This window comes from Podarcis melisellensis (assembly GCF_964234715.1).
Source record: "Podarcis melisellensis genome assembly, chromosome: 18".
NCBI lineage: Eukaryota > Metazoa > Chordata > Lepidosauria > Squamata > Lacertidae > Podarcis > Podarcis melisellensis.
Genome location: NC_138536.1, coordinates 4,647,719 through 4,671,720, shown reverse-complemented (window position 1 = coordinate 4,671,720; position 24,002 = coordinate 4,647,719). Strand labels below are relative to the sequence as shown.

General features: G+C 50.7%; 1 protein-coding gene across 2 annotated transcripts in view; it reads right to left on the bottom strand.

Annotated features, from left to right (window-relative positions):
• Nucleotides 1–3,507: 3,507 nt before the first annotated feature.
• MIER2 (MIER family member 2) overlaps nucleotides 3,508–24,002 on the bottom strand; it is a 30,141-nt gene continuing 9,646 nt past the window's right edge. The window contains exons 3-13 of one of the 2 annotated variants that reach the window (XM_081895634.1): nucleotides 23,413–23,573; nucleotides 21,149–21,274; nucleotides 17,866–17,983; nucleotides 15,301–15,407; nucleotides 13,043–13,112; nucleotides 12,085–12,236; nucleotides 11,072–11,153; nucleotides 10,259–10,353; nucleotides 8,754–8,857; nucleotides 7,024–7,160; nucleotides 3,508–5,438 (exon numbers count right to left, since the gene is read on the bottom strand). In XM_081895634.1, coding sequence (XP_081751760.1) covers nucleotides 4,978–5,438; nucleotides 7,024–7,160; nucleotides 8,754–8,857; nucleotides 10,259–10,353; nucleotides 11,072–11,153; nucleotides 12,085–12,236; nucleotides 13,043–13,112; nucleotides 15,301–15,407; nucleotides 17,866–17,983; nucleotides 21,149–21,274; nucleotides 23,413–23,573 — 1,613 coding nt within the window. In that variant the 3' untranslated portion in view covers nucleotides 3,508–4,977. Of the gene's footprint in view, nucleotides 5,439–7,023; nucleotides 7,161–8,753; nucleotides 8,858–10,258; nucleotides 10,354–11,071; nucleotides 11,154–12,084; nucleotides 12,237–13,042; nucleotides 13,113–15,300; nucleotides 15,408–17,865; nucleotides 17,990–21,148; nucleotides 21,275–23,412; nucleotides 23,574–24,002 lie in introns of both variants that reach the window. The other variant, XM_081895633.1, reaches the window with a different exon arrangement.

Sequence of the window (24,002 nt, the reverse complement as noted above, 5' to 3'; positions counted from 1 at the left end):
GTTACAGGGAACCAGGCAGAGGGCCTTCTCGGTGGTGGCGCCCACCCTGTGGAACGCCCTCCCTTCAAGATATCAAGGAAATAAACAACTATCTGACTTTTAGAAGACATCTGAAAACAGCCCTCTTTAGGGAAGTGTTTAATGTTTGATCTTTTATTGTGTTTTTAGTGTTCTGTTGGGAGCCACCCAGAGTGGCTGGGGAAACCCAGCCAGATGGGCAGGGTATAAATAAGAAGTTGTTGTTGTTTAAAGAGGGAGAAAAGGGGGGGGAAATACCAGGCGAATTCAGTCTGCCTTAAAGCATCCTGGATTATTTAAACCAAAAGGCTTATCCAAGCTGCAAAGGGATGGCACTCTGCTGAACTCACAAACGTTTAGAAGGACGATACCTAATAAATAGTTCCTTTCCTAGCATCTTTTCACATCCCTACAATTATGATACAGTGGTACCTCGGGTTAAGTTCTTAATTCGTTCCGGAGGTCCGTTCTTAACCTGAAACTGTTCTTAACCTGAAGCACCACTTTAGCTAATGGGGCCTCCCGTTGTTGCCACGCCGCCGGAGCACAATTTCTGTTCTCATCCTGAAGCACAGTTCTTAACCCGAGGTACTATTTCTGGGTTAGCGGACTCTGTAACCTGAAGCGTATGTAACACGAGGTACCACTGTATTGGCAAGGTTGGGATGCAACCATTGCCACTTACTCTTTGGAGTAATGAATAAGTTTACGGACAGAGCAGCATCTTATGCAGTGGGTGCAAAGTTTTTCTGGGTTGAGGGCCGGATTCACTTTCTGAGCAGCTTCCCGAGGGCCGAACGCCAATGGAGAGCAGAGCGATGCAATTTTTACCTTTGCACAGAAGGCCACCTTCTACAAATAAACATCCTCCGCATCCATCACCCAGGTGAGGAGGAAGAATGATCAGTTTTTGGAGTCACATTTCCAGCGAGACACAAAAAAACACTTGAGGAGGGGGCAGGGCAGGCGAGGGGCGTGGCCCGTGGAAAGGGGTGTGTCCTGGCAAAAGGGGAGTGGCACCAGGAGAGTACCAAGGGCCAGAGAGTTTTGGAGGGCCACATTCAGCCACTAAGACACCGTAACCCAAGGTTCCACGGTGGTATACCGAAGGATCAAAACGCTTCCCCCTACGTTTGGATACAGCCAGATACCATTTTGAATCAAGATAGCAGATGGGAGCACCAAACCTAACCAAATTTTGCCCCATGGCCCCTTCCGATCTCCTGGCCAAACTTTGCATGACAGTTCCTGGGATTGAGGAGCAGGAGCTCGCCTGCGTTTTGGACGCCGTTGTTGAATCGAGGGGAGGTTTTTTGCTGTTAGAATTCCAGAGCGAAAGAAGAAGAGTTTGGATTTGATATCCCGCTTTATCACTACCCGAAGGAGTCTCAAAGCGGATCACATTCTCCTTTCCCTTCCTCCCCCACAACAAACACTCTGTGAGGTGAGTGAGGCTGAGAGACTTCAGAGAAGTGTGACTGGCCCAAGGTCACCCGGCAGCTGCAGGTGGAGGAGCGGGGAATCGAACCCGGTTCACCAGATTACAAGTCCACCGCTCTTAACCACTACACCACACTGGCTCTCAGCAGAAAGCAACTGCTGCTGGCATTATCTGCGGGAGGAGAAAAAAGTAAATAAAAACTCGACTCTTTCGTCTGTTTTTTCCCCCTCCGTTGTCGTTTCCTCCAACGTAGGCTTTATAATTAATTAAATAAATAAATGAAGGGTATTCAAGGCAGTTTTCACTTCACAGTGGAGAGACCCTTCCGCGCTTCTCACCAGAACGTGTCAATGGCGCGCCCGGGGTGTGGTGTTTCATCGGAATCACACTTCGTTCACGACATCCCTTCCCCTCCCCGAGAGGCGGAAGGAAGGGAAAGAGGAGAGAAAAGCTGTTGGTCTGTCTCTCCCTTTCGTGGAACACCCTGTCGCCCCAAGACACACACATGTTTCCGCGGCATATATATATATCTATCTATATATATCCCGCTTCCCCACAACCTGTAAACAAACATTTTTCTGCGGGGAGAGGGGTGGTGGGAAAGAATACATTTATAAATTAGACATATTAAAATATGAAATTGGGTGGGGGGGGAGAGAGAGAGAAGGGAGAGAAATGAAATAGGAGATAGGTAACAAGATGGCAGAGAGTCGGTGGAGAGAAAGTCTCCTAAAGGTTGCAAGAAAGGATCCCTCAAATAAATAATAAAAAAGGGATATTATGAACAGGTGAGGGTGCTTCGTGGGCAGCTATGTGGGTCGAATTTCACTTCCACCCTTTTTTACAGAGGCTGTTTGGGCAAATGGGGTGGGGAAACATATCCCTGGGTGCAACGCAGTGGACACACACAAACCCATTTTCTTAAAAGTTCCAGGAACCGGAGATCTCCCCGTTCCGTCTGACCACCAGTGTAGTCAATGGAACAGCCGTAAGTTCTGGGACTTTTAGAGGCAGCTGGCCGGGGAAAGGATGTGCAGTTCACACCTGGGTGACTTGAGGAAATGGGCCAGGTACCACTGCGTTTTCACCCCAGGGATGGAGACGTAACTGTTTTCCTAAGGTCTCCTCTATGGTCTATAGGGGAATGCCGAGAGATTTGAGTGGGGGAGAATTGAGTCAAAGGCTCCTTCCCGACCCTGCAAAGGAAATTATGCAACCCTACAGCAGCACCTCTGGCCTGTATCCAGGAAGAAAACTGCACCCCTGAGAGCTGTGAACGGGCTTGTCTGGGGGAAGGTCCAGATTGGACTGGCGTGAACTGAAGGAAGCAAAAGTGGGGGGGGGGTAGGTGGGCAGAGAGGGAAGAGGAAGCAGAAGACTTAAGGCCCGGCGGAATGCGTGGCCCTACTTCAGCTGCAAAATGCTACACCAAAGGAAAGCTGCAAACCAGAGCAGCACGGCTGGTGTTCAAGCCACTAGTCCTCATTGACGCCTGGTAGTCAAGACGGCCACAGGGGCAGCCGACTTGCGAGCGCAGGGTGGTATTAGATACCTGTTGCACAACTCACTTATTGGAGTTTTCCGGCAGCTGCGTCTTCGCCAAGTGCTGTGAATTTTCAAAGTAGGATGCACGTTTGAGTCGCACTAGAGCTGGTGCAACAACACAACGTGCTCCGTTTGATGGGTCTGCGACCATGAGCCCCACATTTAGTAATAAACGAGAACTCTCTAGCTCTCTTAATCTGCCGCCTGACTCCCTGAGCCGGCACGACAATTGTGCAAGACTCTCCCCTGACTTTTGCACGAACCGTGCAACAGGAGGCTCGTTCGCTTACCACGATTGCTGCCGCTAGCACCACACGAGGCCAACGAAGCGCTTATTGGAGCCTGCAACCCATGGCTGCCACCTGGAAACTGCGGGGTGGTGTGTGGGGTGGGGAACCAAGGTTTATGCAGGGAGACGGACACAGGAGAGAGGTTGTCTCCCCACCTTATCAGCTCCCGCAGTTTGGAAGAAAAGCCCCTAGTGGCATGACCAAGAAAGAGTGAATGGCCGGGTGGATGACCGATGCTCAGGGCGAAATTAGGTTAAGGGTATGAATGCTGCCACAAACCACCATCGCTCTGCACCACAAAATGAAAACGATGGGGGGGGGGGAAGGGATATATTGGATTACCAGCAACAGGAAAAGCAGCTTCCCCATGGCTGAGGTTGAGAAAAATGGAAGAAGAGGGAGACAAGGAGGTTTGAATGGCCACGGAGTCCACCCCCATCGTCCTCGTAGTATTTTGCCAGCTGGCCAAACCGGGCAAGGTTGGGGGGACAGGACGGGGCACCTGCTTTTCATGCTCTCTCTCACACACAGAACGCATGTACACCTCCCTCCCCGGAGTCTCAGTTTGGCACTCCAACCGGCGGCCCTGTGCTCCTGTCGCCACCCGACTGCCTCTCTTCCGGCCAAAGCAAACACGCAGATTCTTGCTGGCTTTCGGAAGCCTGACCGCCACGGCGAACGTCAACCCCTGGAGCGCCCCACCCCACACCCCGCCTGAGAGCTGCGGAGTTCTGGCAACAGGGCCTGGGAGCCTTCTTCCGTTCTGCCCCTCCACGTCTTTCCCATCCTGTCACCCGGAAGCCGATGCATCTTCGGAAGGCTGCGACGTGCGGATTACCGTCTTCGCAATGCAGGCTGCTGTTGGAGGAGATGAAGTTTCTCCCTCTGCCCAGAAGGCTGGTCCCGATAAGAGGGTGCCTTAAAAAAAGGCCTGGAGCGGTGTGCTTGCGTAGGGACGAAAGCGGGAGCAGGGTGGCGATTCCACCCACTCTATGGCAAACCAGGACGCGGCCGCAAGGTTTGGCAAAAAGGAACGTCCCCCGCCGCTACTGAAAACGAAACAGAGGTGCCACCACAACTGAAGGTAAGTGCCCAAACCAGCTTGCTCTGCACCTTCAGGACCAGTTGTGTTCCACGTCCGCTCGTGCCGTGCGTGAAAGCTTTCCGCCCCACAGATACAGCTCCTTCTCTAAAAGTGCTCCTGGCAACCCTCTCTATCTCTGCGGCCTCCCGCATTACGCCGGGGGGTTTTCTCGGCTGGCGATGCTGGAAATCCAGCTTGCCCAGCGCAGGGTTGTTGGGGAGGAAGACTTTGTCTGCCCCCTGCATGGCTTTGCCCCCCATCTACAATGGCCCCATGGGGGTCACAGGTTCCCCTCCATCGGCTTTCTCTCTCTCTTTTGCAAAGCTGTGCGAGAGAGTACGACAGAGGCGTTTGGTTTCGCCAGAGGGACGTCGAGCACAGGGGCAGGAAGAGCAGTGGGCGCCCCTTCCGCCCCCTGCGATTTGGAAAAGCGAGGACCCGACGGCTCTTGACCGGCACTCGTGGCCCCGGGGGAGTGTGCGGGGGAAGGGTGACGATAGGCTGACCCGTCTCCGTGTCCCCTCCCCAAAGGGCAATTCCATTCAGTCCTGCCAGAGTCAGCTTTCGTCCATCAGCGGACCCCTACGCAGAGGCTGCAGTCACTGAGACAAGGACTCTGAGTGACCCCTGGGAGCTGGGCAGGCGTGCTGAGTGGCCAGGAAGCTATTTACATCTCCAATGCCGAGGAGGCTGAAATCCGGGACCGATAAGGACACTTGAGCGGGGGCCACCAACGTCTCTGGATCCCTGTCCAGTCCCACGTGGCCGGAAATTAAAGGCAGCCCCTCCGCGACGTTCCCGGGGAGGGTGAAGTCCACGGCAAGGGCATTCCCCGAGCACCGCAGTGGCTCCTGTTTGCCGGCTGCGGCCACCTGGTAGAAGCCGGCTTCGGGGGGGTTCGGCGGGTGCTGCAGGAAAGCGGGCGCCCGGCTGCCGGCGGCGGCTTCCTCGGCAGGGTCGAAGGAACAGTTTGTTTCAGAAGGGGTGCTGTACTCGTAGCCGTGGCCTGACTCACTCGTGCTGCCCAAACTGCACGCTGCGCTCTCGATGCTCAAAGGTTCTGTGCAGGGGGGAAGACACACAAAAGCTTGGTTCACACATCACAGGTACTTGATTTCAACTACTGCACACTCTAAAAACGGGAGTCACCAAGACAGGGCCTTTTCCGTGGCAGTGCCCCAGCTGGGGAATGCCCTCCCCCACAGCAAGGTTGCTACAGTGGTACCTCGGGTTAAGTACCGTATTTTTCTCTTATTTTTCGCTCTATAGATGCACCAGACCACAAGACGCACCTAGTTTTTGGAGGAGGAAAACAAGGGAAAAAAATATTCTGAATCTCAGAAGCCAGAATAGCAAGAGGGATCGCTACACAGTGAAAGCAGCAATCCCTCTTGCTGTTCTGGCTTCTGGGATAGCTGCGCAGCCTGCATTCGCTCCATAAGATGCACACACATTTCCCCTTACTTTTTAGGAGGGGAAAAGTGAGTCTTATAGAGCAAAAAAATACGGTACTTGATTTCAACTACTGTACACTCTAAAAATGGGAGTCACCAAGACAGGGCCTTTTTGGTGGCGATGCCCCAGCTGGGGAATGCCCTCCCCCCTAGCAAGGTTGCAATTTCGGGAGAAAACGGATTTATACTAATTGAACCAAAATATCTTTTGAATTCCCAAAGTCATGTTAGAACATTTTCACCTCCCTCATTTTTGGAATCTGAAAGCTGAAAAATCCAACATGTCCATCACTGTAGGGTGATGACAGCGTTACACTTTCATGATACAGCAGTACCTCATTTTGCGACCGGGATCCGTTCCGGAGCCCCGATCGCTGGCAGAAAAGGACGTTGGACAAAGCGCCGCGGTCTGCGCTTCTGCGTATGCGACAAATCTGGAAGTAACCTGTTCCAGTATTTCTGGGTTTGCTGCAGATGTTCGACAGAATGATACAGTGGTACCTCGGTTTATATACGCTTCAGGTTACATATGCTTCAGGTTACAAACTCCGCTAAGCCAGAAACAGTGCTTCAGGTTAAGAACAGTTTCAGGTTAAGAACAGACCTCCGGAATGGATTAAGTACTTAACCCGAGGTACCACTGTACTTGATATAACAAGAGAGTGATTTGTCATTTTTGCCGGTACTGTTGAGTTACTTGTGCACTGCTTAAAGGTAAAGGGTAAAAGGACCCCTGACCTTTAGATCCAGTTGTGACCGACTCTGGGGTTGCAGCGGTCATCTCGCTTTACTGGCCGAGGGAGTTGGCGTACAGCTTCCGGGTCATGTGGCCAGCAGGACTAAGCCGCTTCTGGCGAACCAGAGCAGCGCACGGAAACGCCGTTGACCTTCCCGCCGGAGCGGTACCTATTTATCTACTTGCACTTTGATGTGCTTTCGAACTGCTAGGTTGGCAGGAGCAGGGACCGAGCAACGGGAGCTCACCCCGTTGCGGGGATTCGAACCGCCGACCTTCTGATCGGCAAGTCCTAGGCTCTGTGGTTTAACCCACAGCACCACCCACACCCCTGTACACTGCTTAGACTACTGAAATTAAGCAGCAGCGTAAGTTGTAGTAAATGACAAATAAACGTGCTTTTCTAGGACTCGGGAGTTTTGAAAGCTGAACAAGGGCAATTCCGACCAGCCTACCTGTGCTTTCGATTGCCAGGTGATCTGGGTTGAAACGAGAGTCAAGGCATCCAGTGGATGATGGGATGGGTGGGGAACCTCGCGAACGACTGGCACTTTCTACTTCGCCACCATCCAAAAAATTGTCCACGTAATCCCTACAGGTGGGAGGCAAGCAAAACAAAACACATTTGTAGATTATGATGTCCTTCTCTGCATTAACCGATTACGGGGTGGGGGGTGGGGGAGTGGTTATCAAGGGGCATCCATTCCCCACATTTTCAGGCCTAAAGGTAAAGGTAAAGGGACCGCTGACCATTAGGTCCAGTCGTGGCCGACTCTGAGGTTGCGGCGCTCATCTCGCTTTACTGGCCGAGGGAGCCGGCGTACAGCTTCTGGGTCATGTGGCCAGCAGGACTAAGCCGCTTCTGGCGAACCAGAGGAGCGCATGGAAATGCCGTTTACCTTTCCACCAGAGCGGTACCTATTTATCTACTTGCACTTTGACATGCTTTTGAACTGCGAGGTTGGCAGGAGCAGGGAGCTCACCCCGTCACGGGGATTCGAACCGCCGACCTTCTGATCGGCAAGTCCTAGGCTCTGTGGTTTAACCCACAGCACCACCCGCGTCCCTATTTTCAGGCCTACACATTTGGAACTACAAGCGGTAACAAACAAACACACTCTGAGAATAGCGCCTGCATGTTTTGCATTCTATATCAGGTTCTACAAATCCTAGTCACTCTTTTTATTTTTAAGAACAGTAATATTAGCTGGGGGGTGCCCTCCTGCAGAGTGGGGAGCAGCCCGCGACCGTGCAGCATGTGTGGCACAGGAAGAGGCAAATATCACCCGTGTCGAAGCAACGATTCTTCAACATCAACTTCGTTGGACTGGTCATGTTGTGCAGATGCCTGATTATCATCTTCCAAAGCAACTACTCTACCCCAAACTTAAGAATGGAAAGCGTAATGCTGGTGGTCAACAAAAGAGGTTGAAAGACTCTCTCAAGGCAAATCTTTAAAAACGTGGTATAAACACCGACAACTGGGAAACAGTGGACTGCGAGTGCTCCAGCTGGAGAACAGCCTTTACCAAAGGTGTCATGGGCTTTGAAGATGCTCGAGCTCAGGACGAAAGGGAGAAATGTGCTAAGAGGAAGGCACGCTTGGCAAACCCTCACCGGGATCAACTCCAGAGCGCACGGAAACACCGTTTACCTTCCCGCCGCAGCAGTACCTCTTTATCTACTTGCACTGGTGTGTTTTCGAACTGCTAGGTTGGCAAGAGCTGAGACAGAGCAATGGGAGCTCACCCCGTCACGGGGATACGAACCGCCGACCTTCTGATCGGAAAGCCCAAGAGGCTCAGTGGTTTAGACCACAGAACCACCTGCGTCCCAGTTGTCCAGGGTGTGTGTGTTGCTCCTCCTGCTAAAGCTAAAATGCTTCCAGATTAAATCTAGGCACCTGCCAGTTTTCCTCTCCAACTTCCAAATCTCTCTCTCCCTCCTTCCTCTCCCTTCTTTCTGCTTCCTAGCTCTTTCTCTCCCTTCTGCTTCCTAGTGTTCCTCTCCCCCCATCTTCCCCTCTCTTGTTTCCTGGCCTTCAGCTCCCTCATTGCTTCTTTGTTCCAGCTCCCCTTCTCCAAATCAAGCCCCCGGGCCTGCGATTCACCCGGTGCTGTGGACACAGGCCCCAGCGCTCCACCCAGCTCCCACGATACTCCAGGGTGGCGGTAGGGGAACATACTTCTTCCTTCCAAACCGCGTCTGCTGGGTAAAGTAGTCGTAGCGCTCCGATTTCTTCCACATGTAATAGTACTCCACACATTCGCCTACCGACCGGGTGCGGACCTGCAGGAAAAAGGGAGGAGAGGGAAAAGGTTAGGACAAGTCACGGCTTCTGGAACACCTCTCAGGAGCGTCGTTTGTGTAGGGATTGCCATACGTCCGGGATTTCGAAGTGACATCCAGGGGCAATTCCCGGAAGGTGGCGGTTTGTCCTGGATCTTTGGCAAGTAAACTGAGAAACTGCGGATTTTTTTGGTGGGAAAAATAAAAAGCTCACCAACTTTGGGGGGGGGGGTCCTGGGTTTTTTTTTTTACTTTTTGAAATATGGCAAATATGGCTTGTGTTAACAGAGCACACGGCCCAGAATCCTATAGGAAGCACTAGGCTTACAAAACATTTTTTTCAAGGGTGGGTGAAGGGGCAGGATGCCCGAGAGATTAATAATCAGGGTGCAAAGGGTTCTCTCCAACAAAAAAGAATAATACTTTACATTTCTGTAGCACACAGGTTACCAATATTTTTAGGCCCATGGGCCCACCTGACTTTGGGGTGTGTGTGTGTGTCATGAAAGCCACCCATAGGGTTGCCAGTTCAGGAGCATCCCAGCCCCTGCGATTTTGGTGCCCAAACTTGAGACCCAAGTTCCCGCTGGGCTGAACCTTGCAAGCTGCATTCAGTCTTCTTAATTAAGCAAAATTGCAAAAGAATAAAGACATTCCAGCCCACCTGAAGGAAAACTTTGTGTCAGCCCTGGAGGTCTTGAGACCGACCCCACCCATCCCCTCCCCTCTCCTAGAGACAGAAATAGAGAAAGCTCATACAGTGGTCCCTCGGGTTAAATACGCTTCAGGTTACAGACTCCGCTAACCCAGAAATAGTACCTCGGGTTAAAAACTTTGCTTCAGGATGAGAACAGAAATTGTGCTCTGGTGGCGCGGCAGCAGCAGGAGGCCCCATTAGCTAAAGTGGTGCTTCAGGTTAAGAACAGTTTCAGGTTAAGAACGGACCTCTGGAACGAATTAAGTACTTAACCCGAGGTACCACTGTACAGTAATACCTTGGATCCCGAATGGATGTTTTGGCTCCCGAACGACTGAACCCAGAATGAGTGTTCCGGTTTGCGAACTTTTTTGGACCCCAAACGTCCGACGGGTCTTCCACAGCGCTTTGGAAGTCGAATGGACTTCCGGAACAGATTCCGTTCGACTTTCGAGGTATGACTGTACACACATACATGCACACTTTATTTTCCAAGGGCCCTGGGTGTGAGACCCAGTACAATTGCTCCGAGCCTTGAAAAGCACATCGAGCTAGAAGCAGAAGTTGCAAACCGTGTCCGTCTCCCAGAAATCCTCCTCCAGCTCTGTGGGCATTTAAAAGGGTTATTCCTCTTTTCCTGGGCTTCACATGTGATTGCAGGGAGACCAGCTGTCCCGGCCGACATACACACGACGGCCAACTACCTTGTTTGCTTGGATGAGGTGGAAGTTCTTTCCGTGGACCCGGAACCCGTGTTCGAAATTTCTGCATTCCTCTTCGCTCCAGGCACAGAGCTCATCTGTAGCGGAGGCAACAAGGGGAATTATTTGTGAGAGACGCCTGCTGAAAGTTTGCAGAACTTCTCCAATAGACGTTTCTCTGTGTGACTGAAGAGTTCTCCATAGCTGTCAACCGTCCCTTATTTGGTGGGAAAGTCCCTTATCCCAGTGCCGTGTCCCGCTGCTGTCCCTTATTGATGATGTCCCTTAAATTTCCCAGGTTTCAAAGGAAGCAGCTCCTCTCCCTCCCTCCCTGCCGGCCAGGGAGGAGGGAGGCTCCAACTGGGTTGCTTGGCTGCGTTGCTCACCCAATAAGGAGTCTGAGAACGACTGGGGGGGTGGAGCTTGCATGCCTTGTGCCAATCAAATCGCCTTTGCTCAGCGCTTCCCAGCGGAGAGGTGATGGTGGTTTTCCTTGCTGCATCCCCTTTGCTGGGTTGCTGTGCTATGGGAACCACCGCTTGAGGCATCAATTGGCTGCTGGCTGGGCTTTCTGCCTTTGGCTCGGAGGGGCTCAGAAGTTGAACATACCTGTGCCCCTTGGAAAATCCCTTATTTTGGCTGCTGATCCCTTATTTTCGAGGCTGCTTATTTTCAAATCTGTAAGTTGACAGCTATGGAGTTCTCCCCGTCCCCACCTCCACTAAGCTCCTTGGAGAGTGTGTTGATACTGTCTCACTTGGAAAAGTCAACAGGGCTGGGGAGGGGGGTTATTCCCTCCACCCCGGAATCTCTCACCTCGAATGACCTTCACGTTGAACCGGAGTCTCCGCAGCGCCTCTTCGGCGTTGAAGTTGCACTTCACCAGTTCGTACAGCGCCTATGGAGCAAAGAGAAGCATGTCTAAGAGAAGCGGGGAACTTCAGCCCAGTCCTGTGGAACACCCTGCCACTAGAGTTCCAGCAGGAACCTTCTGTGACAATTTTTAAAATGCTTGCCGAAAACCTTTCTGTTCCACCAGGCCTATGCAGGAGATTAAGATCACATCCTTCCAAACAGTTAATAGATAACCTGTTGCTAACTTGTTAATGGTTTTATGGTATGTTTTTGTGTTTGTATTGCTGTAATTGCTATAAAAGGGACACAGGTGGCGCTGTGGGTTAAACCACAGAGCCTAAGACTTGCCGATCAGAAGGTCGGCGGTTCGAATCCCCGCGACGGGGTGAGCTCCCGTTGCTCAGTCCCTGCTCCTGCCAACCTAGCAGTTCGAAAGCACATCAAAGTGCAAGTAGATAAATAGGTACCGCTCCGGCGGGAAGGTAAACGGTGTTTCCGTGTGCTGCTCTGGTTCGCCAGAAGCGGCTTAGTCCTGCTGGCCACATGACCTGGAAGCTGTACGCCGGCTCCCTCGGCCAATAAAGCGAGATGAGCGCCGCAACCCCAGAGTCGGCCACGACTGGACCTAATGGTCAGGGGTCCCTTTACCTTTAATTGCTATAAATAATAAAACCATTATTGTTGTTAATTAATTGTCCAACAACAGCTGGGGGCCCAAGTTCGAGAAACACTGCTTTACAGGATACTTTGGGGGAAGACGTGACTGTTTAAAGTGGCATGAAACGGCTTTAAAAATATAGAGTGCAGGTGGGGCCTAAGAAGAGGAAAGAACGGAGCAGACTCAGGCAGAGAGGCGGCAGGCAGACTCTTCTGCGACGGCAAGGGCTGGGGCTCATAGGAGCTTTCAAGCTGGATTTGTATCTCACGGCACACTGCCATCTCACGCGCTGTTTGGGAATGTACACTGAACTCACTTGCTCATTGTCCTTGACCGTGTCCCCGTCTGCAAGGCTGGCGTTCGAGACTTCGTCCCACCTTCTCTTTATGGCTCGGTAAAGAAACTCTTCCACTTCCCTCTCGGGGAGGATGTTTGGGTCCCAAAGAAGCTGGTCGTCGTTTTCGTAGACTGGGAGAGAGGAAACATCGGAGGGCGGGTCTGAGATTGACAACCCTGAGCAAATACTTTTACCTTCCACTGATCCGGCAGGCGTGGGACGTGGGCGGCGCTGTGGGTTAAACCACAGAGCCCAGGGCTTGCCGATCAGAAGGTCGGCGGTTCGAACCCCTGCGACGGGGTGAGCTCCCGTTCCTCGGTCCCTGCTCCTGCCAACCTAGCAGTTCGAAAGCATGTCAAAGTGCAAGTAGATAAATAGGTACTGCTCTGGGGGGAAGGTAAACGGCGTTTCCGTGCGCTGCTCTGGTTCGCCAGAAGCGGCTTAGTCATGCTGGCCACATGATCCGGAAGCTGTACAATAAAGCAAGATGAGCGCTGCAACCCCAGGGTCAGCCACGACTGGACCTAATGGTCAGGGGTCCCCTTTACCTTTTCCTAAACCGGCTGGCGGCCGAGTGACACAGACTGTGGGGCGGACACCCTCCCCTTCAAAGCCACCCCAGAACCAAGTGGGTTGTGGCGACAGGAGGAACGGAAAGGCGCATGCCTCCTCCACCGAGCCCGCTCGCCCACAGGGAATCCCTGCTCATCTGTGGCGACCAGGCGAGGAATCAAATGTGAAGGATGTTTTTATATATATAAAAGTTCCTTCTCTTAGAAAGAGGACGCTGGCATTTCCCAAGGAGCCAAATTCTACTCTCCCTTGGTGCTCTTGGAACACACACACACACACACACACACACAAACACACAAAATGCTGGCTGGGATGAAGATAACGTCCAGAGCATGCCAGGGCCCAATGGATGAAGTTTGCCTACCTTTTTCGCCATGCCTGTTCAGGTGGAGGAGGGGAACAGCCGCCTGGTATTGAGGACCAACCATGATCTCCTGTGAGCAAGATAATAACAAATAACAACAGCAGGATCATTCAATTGGCAGTAGTTGTGTGCCAATCTTTCCTCGCCTCTCCTGTTTCTGGGAGGTAAGCTGGGAGGGGAGAACCTCTTCCATATCTATCTATCTATCTATCTATCTATCTATCTATCTATCTATCTATCTATCTATCTATGTAAAGGTAAAGGGACCCCTGACCATTAGGTCCAGTCACGGCCGACTCTGGGGTTGCGGCGCTCATCTCGCTTTAATGGCCGAGGGAGCCGGCGTACAGCTTCCGGGTCATGTGGCCAGCAGGACTAAGCCGCTTCTGGCGAACCAGAGCAGCGCACGGAAACGCCGTTTACCTTCCCACCGGAGTGGTACCTATTTATCTACTTGCACTTTGACATGCTTTCAAACTGCTAGGTGGGCAGGAGCAGGGACTGAGCAACGGGAGCTCACGCTGTCACAGGGATTCGAACTGCTGACCTTCCAATCGGCAAGTCCTAGGCTCTGTGGTTTAACCCACAGCGCCACCCGCGTCCCATATCTATCTATCTAGATATAGATAACAACAACAACAACAACATTTTATTATTTATACCCTGCCCATCTGGCTGGGTTTCCCCAGCTACCCTGGGCGTCTCCCAACAGAATATTAAAAAAACGATAAAATATCAAACATTAAAAACTCCCCTAAACAGGGCTGCCTTTCAGATGTCTTCTAAAAGTCAGATACAGTTGTTTATTTCCTTGACATCTGATGGGAGGGAGCGGCCACCGAGAAGGCCCTCTGCCTGTTTCCCTGCAACCTCATTTCACGCAGCAAGGGAACCGCCAGAAGGCCCTCGGAGCTGGACCTCAGTGTCTGGGCTGGACAATGGGGGTGGAGACGCTCCTTCGGGGATACTGAGCCGTTTAGGGCTTTAAAGGTCAGCACCAACACTTTGAATTGTGCTCGGAAACGACCTGGGAGCCAATATAGGTCTTTCAGGACTGGTGTTACATGGTCTTGGCAGCCATTCCCCAGTCTAGCTGCTGCATTCTGGATTAGTTGTAGTTTCTGGGTCACCTTCAAAGGTAGCCCCACATAGAGGTCAATAGGCGAGACAGCTTTTTTGTTCCTTGCCCGGAACAGGGGTGATCCCCCAACCATTTTCCTGACTGCTTATTTATCCGTTCCTGAAGGAACGGAAGAAACCGGTGAATGCCGTGAGAGAGGTCCCACCACAAACCTTGGGAAAACCAAGATGGGCAAAGTTTCTAGGAAGTGTTTTAAGTATGATTGTAAGCCAGCAAGGGATCAAAGACCTGCCCCGTAAAACCTAGTCCTACTGAGATCAACCAGATCCTTTCGGTCTCCAATCTGCCTGGTGGAAAAGCCGGTTAGAGATGGGAGAAGGGGCAGCCCCCATATCTATTTAAGATTCAGCAGATCTGCAAAACCTAACCAAGTTGTGAAAACGTCTGCTCAAAAAACAGCCAGAGCCTAATGGGCATTCTCTTGGGAGAAAAGCAATGACAAACCTAGACAGCATCTTAAAAAGCAGAGACATCACCTTGCCAACAAAGGTCCGTATAGTTAAAGCTCTGGTTTTCCCAGTAGTGATGTATGGAAGTGAGAGCTGGACCATCAAGAAGGCTGATCACCAGAGAATTGATGCTTTTGAATTCTGGTGCTGGAGGAGACTCTTGAGAGTCCCATGGACTGCAAGACGATCAAACCTCTCCATTCTGAAGGAAATCAGCCCTGAGTGCTCACTGGAAGGACAGATCCTGAAGCTGAGGCTCCAAGACTTTGGCCACCTCATGAGAAGAGAAGACTTCCTGGAAAAGACCCTGATGCTGGGAAAGATGGAGGGCGCAAGGAGAAGGGGACGACAGAGGACGAGATGGTGGGACAGTGTTCTCGAAGCTACCAGCATGAGTTTGACCGAACTGCGGGAGGCAGTGGAAGACAGGAGTGCCTGGTGTGCTCTGGTCCAGGGGGTCACGAAGAGGCGGACACGACTAAGCGACTAAACAATAACAACAATGGGCAATTGGCTAACAGCACTCCTGAATGTTTCAATACTGGCCAAATACTGTAATAGGTGAAAGAAGCTTCTCTTAGCTTTCCTCTTAGCCAGGGCCCCCTCCCTGTTTCCCACCTGTCCCGGCGGGGGACGGTGAGCACCGGCCACCAGACGCGAAGGCCTACCTTCTTGCATTCGTTGGCGGGGATGGCGTCTTCTTCCGAGTCCTCGGCCGAGAAGGAGGCACACGGGGAGGAGCAGCGGCCTTTGCCTCCATCAGCCAGGAAGTTTGCTTTTTTTTCCGGAAAGGGAGGAAGGTGAAGAGACATGCTCAATGCCTGGAAGGCGTAAGGAGCGCGCGAGAGGGGCCCTGTGTCCGGAGCAGGCCAGAGGCCCTTCAATTCCGCTGTCCTCTTTGCCATAGGGGTTTACTAGAAGCCCGCAGGCAGAGAGCTGGCGAGGTGAACTGGGCCTGAGAGAGACTAGGGTTCAAATCCACCGCACTCGGACACATGAAGCTCACTGGGGGACCCAAGGGGGCTCTCAGCCTAGTCCTCCTTGCAGAGTCGTCGTGGAGATTAAACAGAGAGGAGTACCTGGGAGAGACATGAGCTCAAATCCCCTCCCAGCCACATGAAGCTCACTGGGTTAGCAATGATGGGCTGGTCCCTGCCTCTCCGTATAAGCCTATCTCACAGGGCTGTTGTGGGGATTAAGTGAGGGGGGGGGGGAAGAACCACGTCTGCCCCCTTGAATTCCTTGGGAGGTAAAAAGGTGGGGTATACCACATTTTTTGCTCTGCAAGACTCACTTTTTCCCTCCTAAAAAGTAAGGGGGAATGTGTGTGCATTTTATGGAGCGAATGCAGGCTGCACAGCTATCCCAGAAGCCAGAACAGCAAGAGGGATTGCTGCTTTCGCTGCGCAGAGATCCCTCTTGCTGTTCTGGCTTCTGAGATTCAGAATATTTTTTCCCTTGTTTTCCTCCTCCAAAAACTAGGTGCGTCTTGTGGTCTGGTGCGTCTTATACAGAGAAAAATACAGTAACTATAACGAAGGAAGGAATTTGGGTGCAGACTGCACCTGAATGTGGCATTTCCACTCAGCTTGATGGCTAGCTGCCAGTCTTGTTGCTGCTGCTGTCATTTCATGTGTTTATATGCTGCCTTTTCCCCATTATTATTATTATTATTATTATTATATTACTATTACTTCTCGTGTTTATATCCTGCCTTTCACCCAAGTTAGGATTTGAGGTGGCTCCCCCATAGTTTCAAAGCGTTGTTGTAAAATACAAAGAAACAGAAACAAAACCTGTTAGGAAAGAGCCAGCAATTAATAATAATAATAATAATTTATTTATACCCTGCCCATCTGGCTGGGTTTCCCAAGCCACTCTAGGTGGCTTCCAACTGAATATTAAAAACAATACAGCTTCAAACATTAAAAACTTCCTTAAACAGGGCCGCCTTCTGTTATCTTTTAAAAGTAAAATAGTTGTTTATTTCCTTCACATCTGAAGGGTGGTGGCACCATTCCACAGGGTGGGTGCCACCACCGAGAAGGCCCTCTGTCTGGTTCCCTGTAACCTCACTTCTCGCAATGAGGGAACCGCCAGAAGGCCCTCAGCGCTGGATCTCAGTGTCCGGGCAGAACGATGGGGGTGGAGACGCTCCTTCAGGAATACAGGACCGAGGCCGTTTAGAGCTTTCAAGGTGAGCACCAACACTTTGAATTGTGCTCGGAAACGTACTGGGAGCCAATGCAGATCTCTCAGGATCGGTGTTATGTGATCTCGGTGGCTGCTCCCAGTCCCCAGTCTAGCTGCTGCGTTCTGAATTAGTTGTAGTTTCCGGGTCACTTTTAAAGGTAGCCCCACATGCGGTTCTAGGCCGCATAGAGCTTTAAAGGTCAAAACCAGCACCTTAAACCTGACCATGTACTCCACTGGGAGCCAGTGCAGCTGGTAAAGCACTGGATGAGTGTGATCCCACGGCAAGGACCCCGTAAGGAGCCTCGCCGCGGCATTCTGCACCCGCTGGAGTTTCTGGGTCTGCGAATAATAATAATAATAATAATAATAATAATAATAATAATAATAATTTATTATTTATACCCCGCCCATCTGGCTGGGTTTCCCCAGCCACTCTGGGCGGCTTCCAACAAAACACTAAAATACAATAACCTATTAAACATTAAAAGCTTCTCTAAACTGGGCTGCCTTCAGATGTCTTCTAAACGTTTGGTAGTTATTTTTCTCTTTGACATCTGGTGGGAGGGCGTTCCACAGGGAGGGAGCCACCACCGAGAAGGCCCTCTGCCTGGTTCCCTGTAACCTCACTTCTCGCAGGGAGGGAACCGCCAGAAGGCCCTCGGTGCTGGACCTCAGTGTCCGGGCTGGACGATGGGGGTGGAGACACTCCTTCAGGTATACTGGGCCATTTAGGTCTTTCAAGGTCAGCACCAACACTTTGAATTGTGCTCGGAAACATCCTGGGAGCCAATGTAGGTCTCACAGATGTCAAAGGGAACAACAACTACCAGAGTTTTAGAAGACATCTGAAGGCAGCCCTGTTTAGGGAAGCTTTTAATGTTTGATGCATTACTGTATTTTAATATGCACCTTAGCATCCAGCCGAGAGACGCAAAAGCAGGGGAAGGATCCCCGCTGGCCTTTCCTTTGCGTGTGTGTGAAATACGACTATGCCTTTGCTCCCTTTTTCTCGAGGCATCTACACAGAGAAAACTTACATCCCATCTGGTTGGGGAAAAGGTCTGATGCGTCGTGGGAGGTGACAGAAGGGGTCAGGTCGTCGGCCGAAGACTGTGTCTCCTCTTCTTCTTCCCCAGAAAGCAGGTCCTTCGCTATCTGCTCCTGGCCAGAAGGAAGGAAGGAAGGGTGTTGTTGTTTTTAAATTATTTTATTTTGACAAAGTAGCATTCATTAAAAAATAAGAATAAAAATGTGCACCCCACCACCAAGACCATTCCATTGTAACTATCCAACCTCCCAAAATGTCAACACCTCTTCCAATGGTTTGACCCTTTTCCGTTTTAAAAGTACAAATTCTACATACACCTTCCACATCTCCTCCAAATCATTTCTCCTGTGTATTCCCCGCCTTACCTTAATGGCACATGTTAAGGTAAAGGGACCCCTGACCATTAGGTCCAGTCGCGGCCGACTCTGGGGTTGCAGCAATCATCTCGCTTTATTGGCCAAGGGAGCCGGCATACAGCTTCCAGGTCATGTGGCCAGCAGGACTAAGCCACTTCTGGCGAACCAGAGCAGCGCACAGAAACGCCGTTTACCTTCCCGCCAGATTTATCTACTTGCACTTCTACCTATTTATCTACTTGCACTTTGATGTGTTTTCGAACTGCTAGGTTGGCAGGAGCAGGGACCGAGCAACAGGAGCTCACCCCCTGGTGGGGATTCTAACTGCCGACCTTCTGATCGTCAAGCCCTAGGCTCTGTGGTTTAACCCACTGCGCCACCCGCGTCCCAATGGCACATGTTAATTTATCATTAAGAGCTATAACCCACACCTCTTCATACCATTTTTCCATTTTATATCCTGCTTGCCCCTTCCTCTTCCTAGCTATCATAATTTGTGCAGCTGTCAAGAAAATTTGTGAGCGAGTCTTTCCTAGCCTGCGAACCTTCCATCCCGTCGTAAATTGATAAGAATATTACCTCTGGACTTTCGGTCAGCTTTAACCCAGGTTTTTTTTAAACGCACACACAAACACACCATTATTTTATGATGGAAGCATTGATTTAATATTCGCCTTCTAGCCCCTAAATGGCTTTAGAAATCAGAATTCCCCAACTCGGTGGCTTACGCAACAACTTCCCACTAGTCCCAGCTGGCATGGCCCTTTTAGAGAGAGAACACGGCCATTGGATTCTCCTCCTCCATGAATCTGTCTAATCTTCTTTTAAAGCCATCCAAGATGGCTGCGTCTTGTGGCAGGGAGTTCCATAGTTTAACAGTGTGCTGCGTGAAAAGAGGCTTCCTTTTATCTGCCCTTCCAACACTCGGCTGCGCTGGACGTCCACAGCTTCCCGAGAAAAACTGTTCTCCCCTTGATTCTATAAATTGTATTTTATATATATATATATATATTGCAAACTGCCCTGCGATCTTCAGAGGAAGGGCAGTACAGATCTTTAACAAATAACAATGATGATGGTGATGACGATACAGTGGACCCTCTGGATACGAACTTGATTCGTTCCGGGGGTCCTTAAAGGTAAAGGGACCCCTGACCATTAGGTCCAGTCGTGGCCGACTCTGGGGTTGCAGTGTTCGTCTCGCTTTACTGGCCGAGGGAGCTGGCGTACAGCTTCCGGATATTTGGCCAGCAGGACTAAGCCGCTTCTGGCGAAACAGAGCAGCGCATGGAAACGCCGTTTACCTTCCCGCCGGAATGGTACCTATTTATCTACTTGCACTTTGGCATGCTTTCGAACTGCTAGGTGGGCAGGAGCTGGGACCGAGCAACGGGAGCTCACCCCGTCATTGCGGGGATTCGAACCGCCAACCTTCTGATCGGCAAGTCCTAGGCTCTGTGGTTTAACCCACAGCGCCACCCGTGTCCCTTACGTACCCCGAAAAGCCTGCAACATGAGGCGCCACTTCCGTGCCCGTGTGAAGCATGCTTCTGCGCGTGCAGTGAAACCTGGAAGTATATACTACCGGGCTTGCTGCGTTCGCAACCCGAAAGTTACGTTACCCAAAGGTAGCATAACCCGAGGGTCCACTGTAATAAATACCGTGCCACCTCTTAACTTGCCTTTTCCCTAAGCTAAAAAAGTCCAAACCGCCACACACTTTCCTCATTGGGGAGTCACCCCACAGCCTTTCTGCAAAGGGGAGGGGGCACTTCAAAGGGCTTGTGGGTCCTTGTGCTTCTCCAGTGTTCAAAACTCCCATTGTTCTAGGCGCAATATGCAACAGGGAATTTCATTAGTGCTATCCGTTTCCGAGCTCTGGGCCTAAGATATTAGATTAAAACTGCAGAGTGGAAGGAAAGGAGGAGCTTTTTTCTGCCTCCCTACTTCTAGCTACCGGAGGAGAGACCCTCTTAAGAATATTAGGGGGGTGGACAGGGGAAGGACTAGACAGTGTGAAAAAAACGAACACAATATTTTAGCTGCAGTTCGTTCATTTTCAGCTTTGTATGAGAAGAGAAGACTCCCTGGAAAAGACCCTGATGTTGGGAAAGATGGAGGGCACAAGGAGAAGGGGACGACGGAGCAGGAGATGGTGGGACAGTGTTCTCGAAGCTACAAACATGAGTCTGACCAAACTGCGGGAGGCAGTGGAAGACAGGAGGGCCTGGCATGCTCTGGTCCAGGGGGTCGGACACAACTAAACGACTAAACAACAACAAAAGTATATGTATTAGGACAATCCTTGTTGACAAAGGTCCGTATAGTTAAAGCTAAGGTTTTCCCAGCAGTTATGTATGGAAGTGAGAGCTGGACCATGAAGAAGGCTGATCGCCAAAGAATTGATGCTTTTGAATTCTGGTGCTGGAGGAGACTCTTGAGAGTCCCATGGACTGCAAGAAGATCAAACCTCTCCATTCAGAAGGAAATCAGCCCTGAGTGCTCACTGGAAGGACAGATCCTGAAGCTGAGGCTCCAAGACTTTGGCCACCTCATAAGAGAAGAGAAGACTCCCTGGAAAAGACCCTGATGTTGGGAAAGATGGAGGGCACAAGGAGAAGGGGACGACAGAGGACAAGATGGTGGGACAGTGTTCTTGAAGCTACAAACATGAGTTTGACCAAACTGCGGGAGGCAGTGGAAGACAGGAGTGTCAGGCGTGCTCTGGTCCAGGGGGTCACGAAGAGGCGGACACGACTAAACAACAACAACAACAAATTCTTGTTGCGCCCACCACCTAGGTTTAAGGTGCCATTATCATATCTCGGTTTCTGTCGCTGTGCTTCTCCCCTTAAAGGGGACCCTCATGAGGACTAGGAGCAGGGAAAGGCGGCTGGCAGGGGAAACGGGACTTACCTTATCCAGGGTCATGTCTGGAAGGTTGGGCGAGGCATCGTTGCTCTCGCTGTCCTGCTCGGAGATGGGGTCAGAGGCCTCGTAGCCGTAGAGCGCAAGCAATTCCTCAAACGGCATTTCAGAGTTCTGAAGGGCAGGAGAACTTCGTCAGGAAGGAAAGGGGCTCCCTACCTCCCCCCAAGCTACGCCGGCCGGGCAGAGCATCAAGGGGGCAGACTTGGCAGCTGAACCAGCCTGCATGTCATGGTAAACTATAGGGAGATAGGAAGCTGCCTTGACGCAGTGAGGCTGCTGGACCCACCCAGGGGTGTCATATACAGTGGTACCTCGGGTTAAGTACTTAATTCGTTCCAGAGGTCTGTTCTTAACCTGAAACTGTTCTTAACCTGAAGCACCACTTTAGCTAATGGGGCCTCCCGCTGCCACCAATTTCTGTACTTATCCTGAAGCTAAGTTCTTAACCCGAAGCACTATTTCTGGGTTAGCGGAGTGTGTAACCTGAAGCGTATGTAACATGAAGCGTGTGTAACCCGAGGTATCACTGTAATTTTTTTCTTAAATTTACATCCTTAAGATATCAATGACTTCCCTTCTACTCTTTCCATGGTTCATTTTACATATCATAAATGGTAAAGGGACCCCTGACCATTAGGTCCAGTCGTGGCCGACTCTGGGGTTGCGGCGCTCATCTTGCTTTATTGGCCGAGGGAGCCGGCGTACAGCTTCCGGGTCATGTGGCCAGCAGGACTAAGCCGCTTCTGGCGAACCAGAGCAGCGCACGGAAACGACGTTTACCTTCCCGCCAGAGCGGTACCTATTTATCTACTTGCACTTTGACGTGCTTTCGGACTGCTAGGTTGGCAGGAGCAGGGACCGAGCAACGGGAGCTCACCCCGTCATTGCAGGGATTCGAACCACTGACCTTCTGATCGGCAAGTCCTAGACTCTGTGGTTTAACCCACAGCGCCACCCGCGTCCCACATTTACATGTCATAAATCCCTGCATATTTAGAAAAACTACACCATTCTGTATTCCATTACTGCATCCATCAAAACCTGTCTACACTGTTCAATTCATCTTAATGCTGCAGGCATTTCCAGCTGTACACAGCTATTTCCCTTATATTCAATAAACATTTCCCAATCTTCCCTAAATGTATGTCCTTCTTGTTCTCTTAGTCTATATGTTAAGTCTGCAAGTTGTGTATATTCCGTCAACTTAAGTTGCCATTCTTCTTTAGTCGGGACCTCGCTCGTTTTCTGTTTCTGGGCTAACGAAACACGGGCCACAGTAGTAGCATACATAAATAACCTTTTTTGGAATAACACCACATAACACCAGTCTTGCCCCGGAAGCGGATCGGAATTGGAAGTTAATTTACTTCTGCTTCCCTCCCCACCTTTCCCCTTTCTTTCTCTTCCCTCCTTTTCCTTCATCCTTTTTTTTTCTATCTCTCTCTGGACTCAGCTGCAAAGAGAATGTTTTAAGCGTGTTTTACGTGCATTACACAAATGGGACACGCAATTGCGAGCTTAATTGCAAATTCAATATACTGTATTTTTCTAAGCGTTTTTTTAAAAAGCATCTTCATCATGTTTTTTGTACGCGTCTAGATTCCACCTCTATCACTCTTTTTTGGTTTGGGCTTGTGTTTTTATTTAGATTAGCCTTTCGATAAAAACACCGTATTTTTTGCTCTCTAAGATGCACCAGACCATAAGACGCACCTAGTTTTTGGAGGAGGAAAACAAGAAAAAAAATATTCTGAGTCTCAGAAGCCAGAACAGCAAGAGGGATCTCTGCGCAGCGAAAGCAGCGATCCCTCTTGCTGTTCTGGCTTCTGGGATAGCTGCGCAGCCTGCATTCGCTCCATAAGACGCACACACACATTTCCCCTTACTTTTTAGGAGGGGGAAAATGAGTCTTATAGAGCAAAAAATACGGTATATTTGACGATAACCTTTGTACAGTCATACCTCTTGTTACGTTCGGTTCAGGTTATGTTCTTTCAGGATACATCCTTCGCCGGAAGTAATGGAATGGGTGACTTCCGGGCTTCGCCACTTGTGCATGCGCAGATGCTCAAAATGACGTCACGCGCATGCACAGAAGCGGTGAATTGCGACCCGCGCGGACGCGGATTGTGTTCTGCTCAGGTTGCGAACGGGGCTCCGGAACAGGGGGTTGACTGTATTTCTTTTTCCAAACTTTAATAAAATCTATTCAAAAGAGAGGGAGAAAAAGCAAACATAAAGTGCCTTACCTGGGAGGCATTGAAGCTCTTCTCTGGCTCCTCCAAAGGCTTCGCTTTCCCCTGTGTGTGTTCCTGCCGCTGATCTTCCTCAGTCTCTTCCCGTACCCCGTAGTTCTGGGAAAGGATCTCAGCCAGGTTGAAGCGGTGGTCACCTGAGCCCATAGACACCACTGCATGGAGCAACGGTTGGAACAATTAAGCAGCTTCATTTCGAAGAACGCTCCTCACACGAGCGGCGACATAGCACCAGGGCTGGGAGGTAAATCTCCTGCCTGGCTGTTTTATTGATTAAAAAAGGGGGTGTTGCTTTTGCAAAACGACCCTTCGCCGTAGCCGCCATGGCAAGGGAAATTTGCAGCAAAATACAGTAGCAAATTTGCAGCCGTGCATATACAGTCGTGCCTTGGATCTCAAACGCCTTGGCTCCTGAACAAATCGGCTCCCCAACGAACGAAACCCGGAAGTAAGTGTTCCGGTTTTTGGAAGCCGAATGTCCGGCACGGCTTCAAATTGGCTGTAGGAGCTTCCTGCAGCCAATCACAAGCCGTGCTTTGGTTTCCGAACGTTTTAGAAGTAGGACGGACTTCCGGAATGGATTC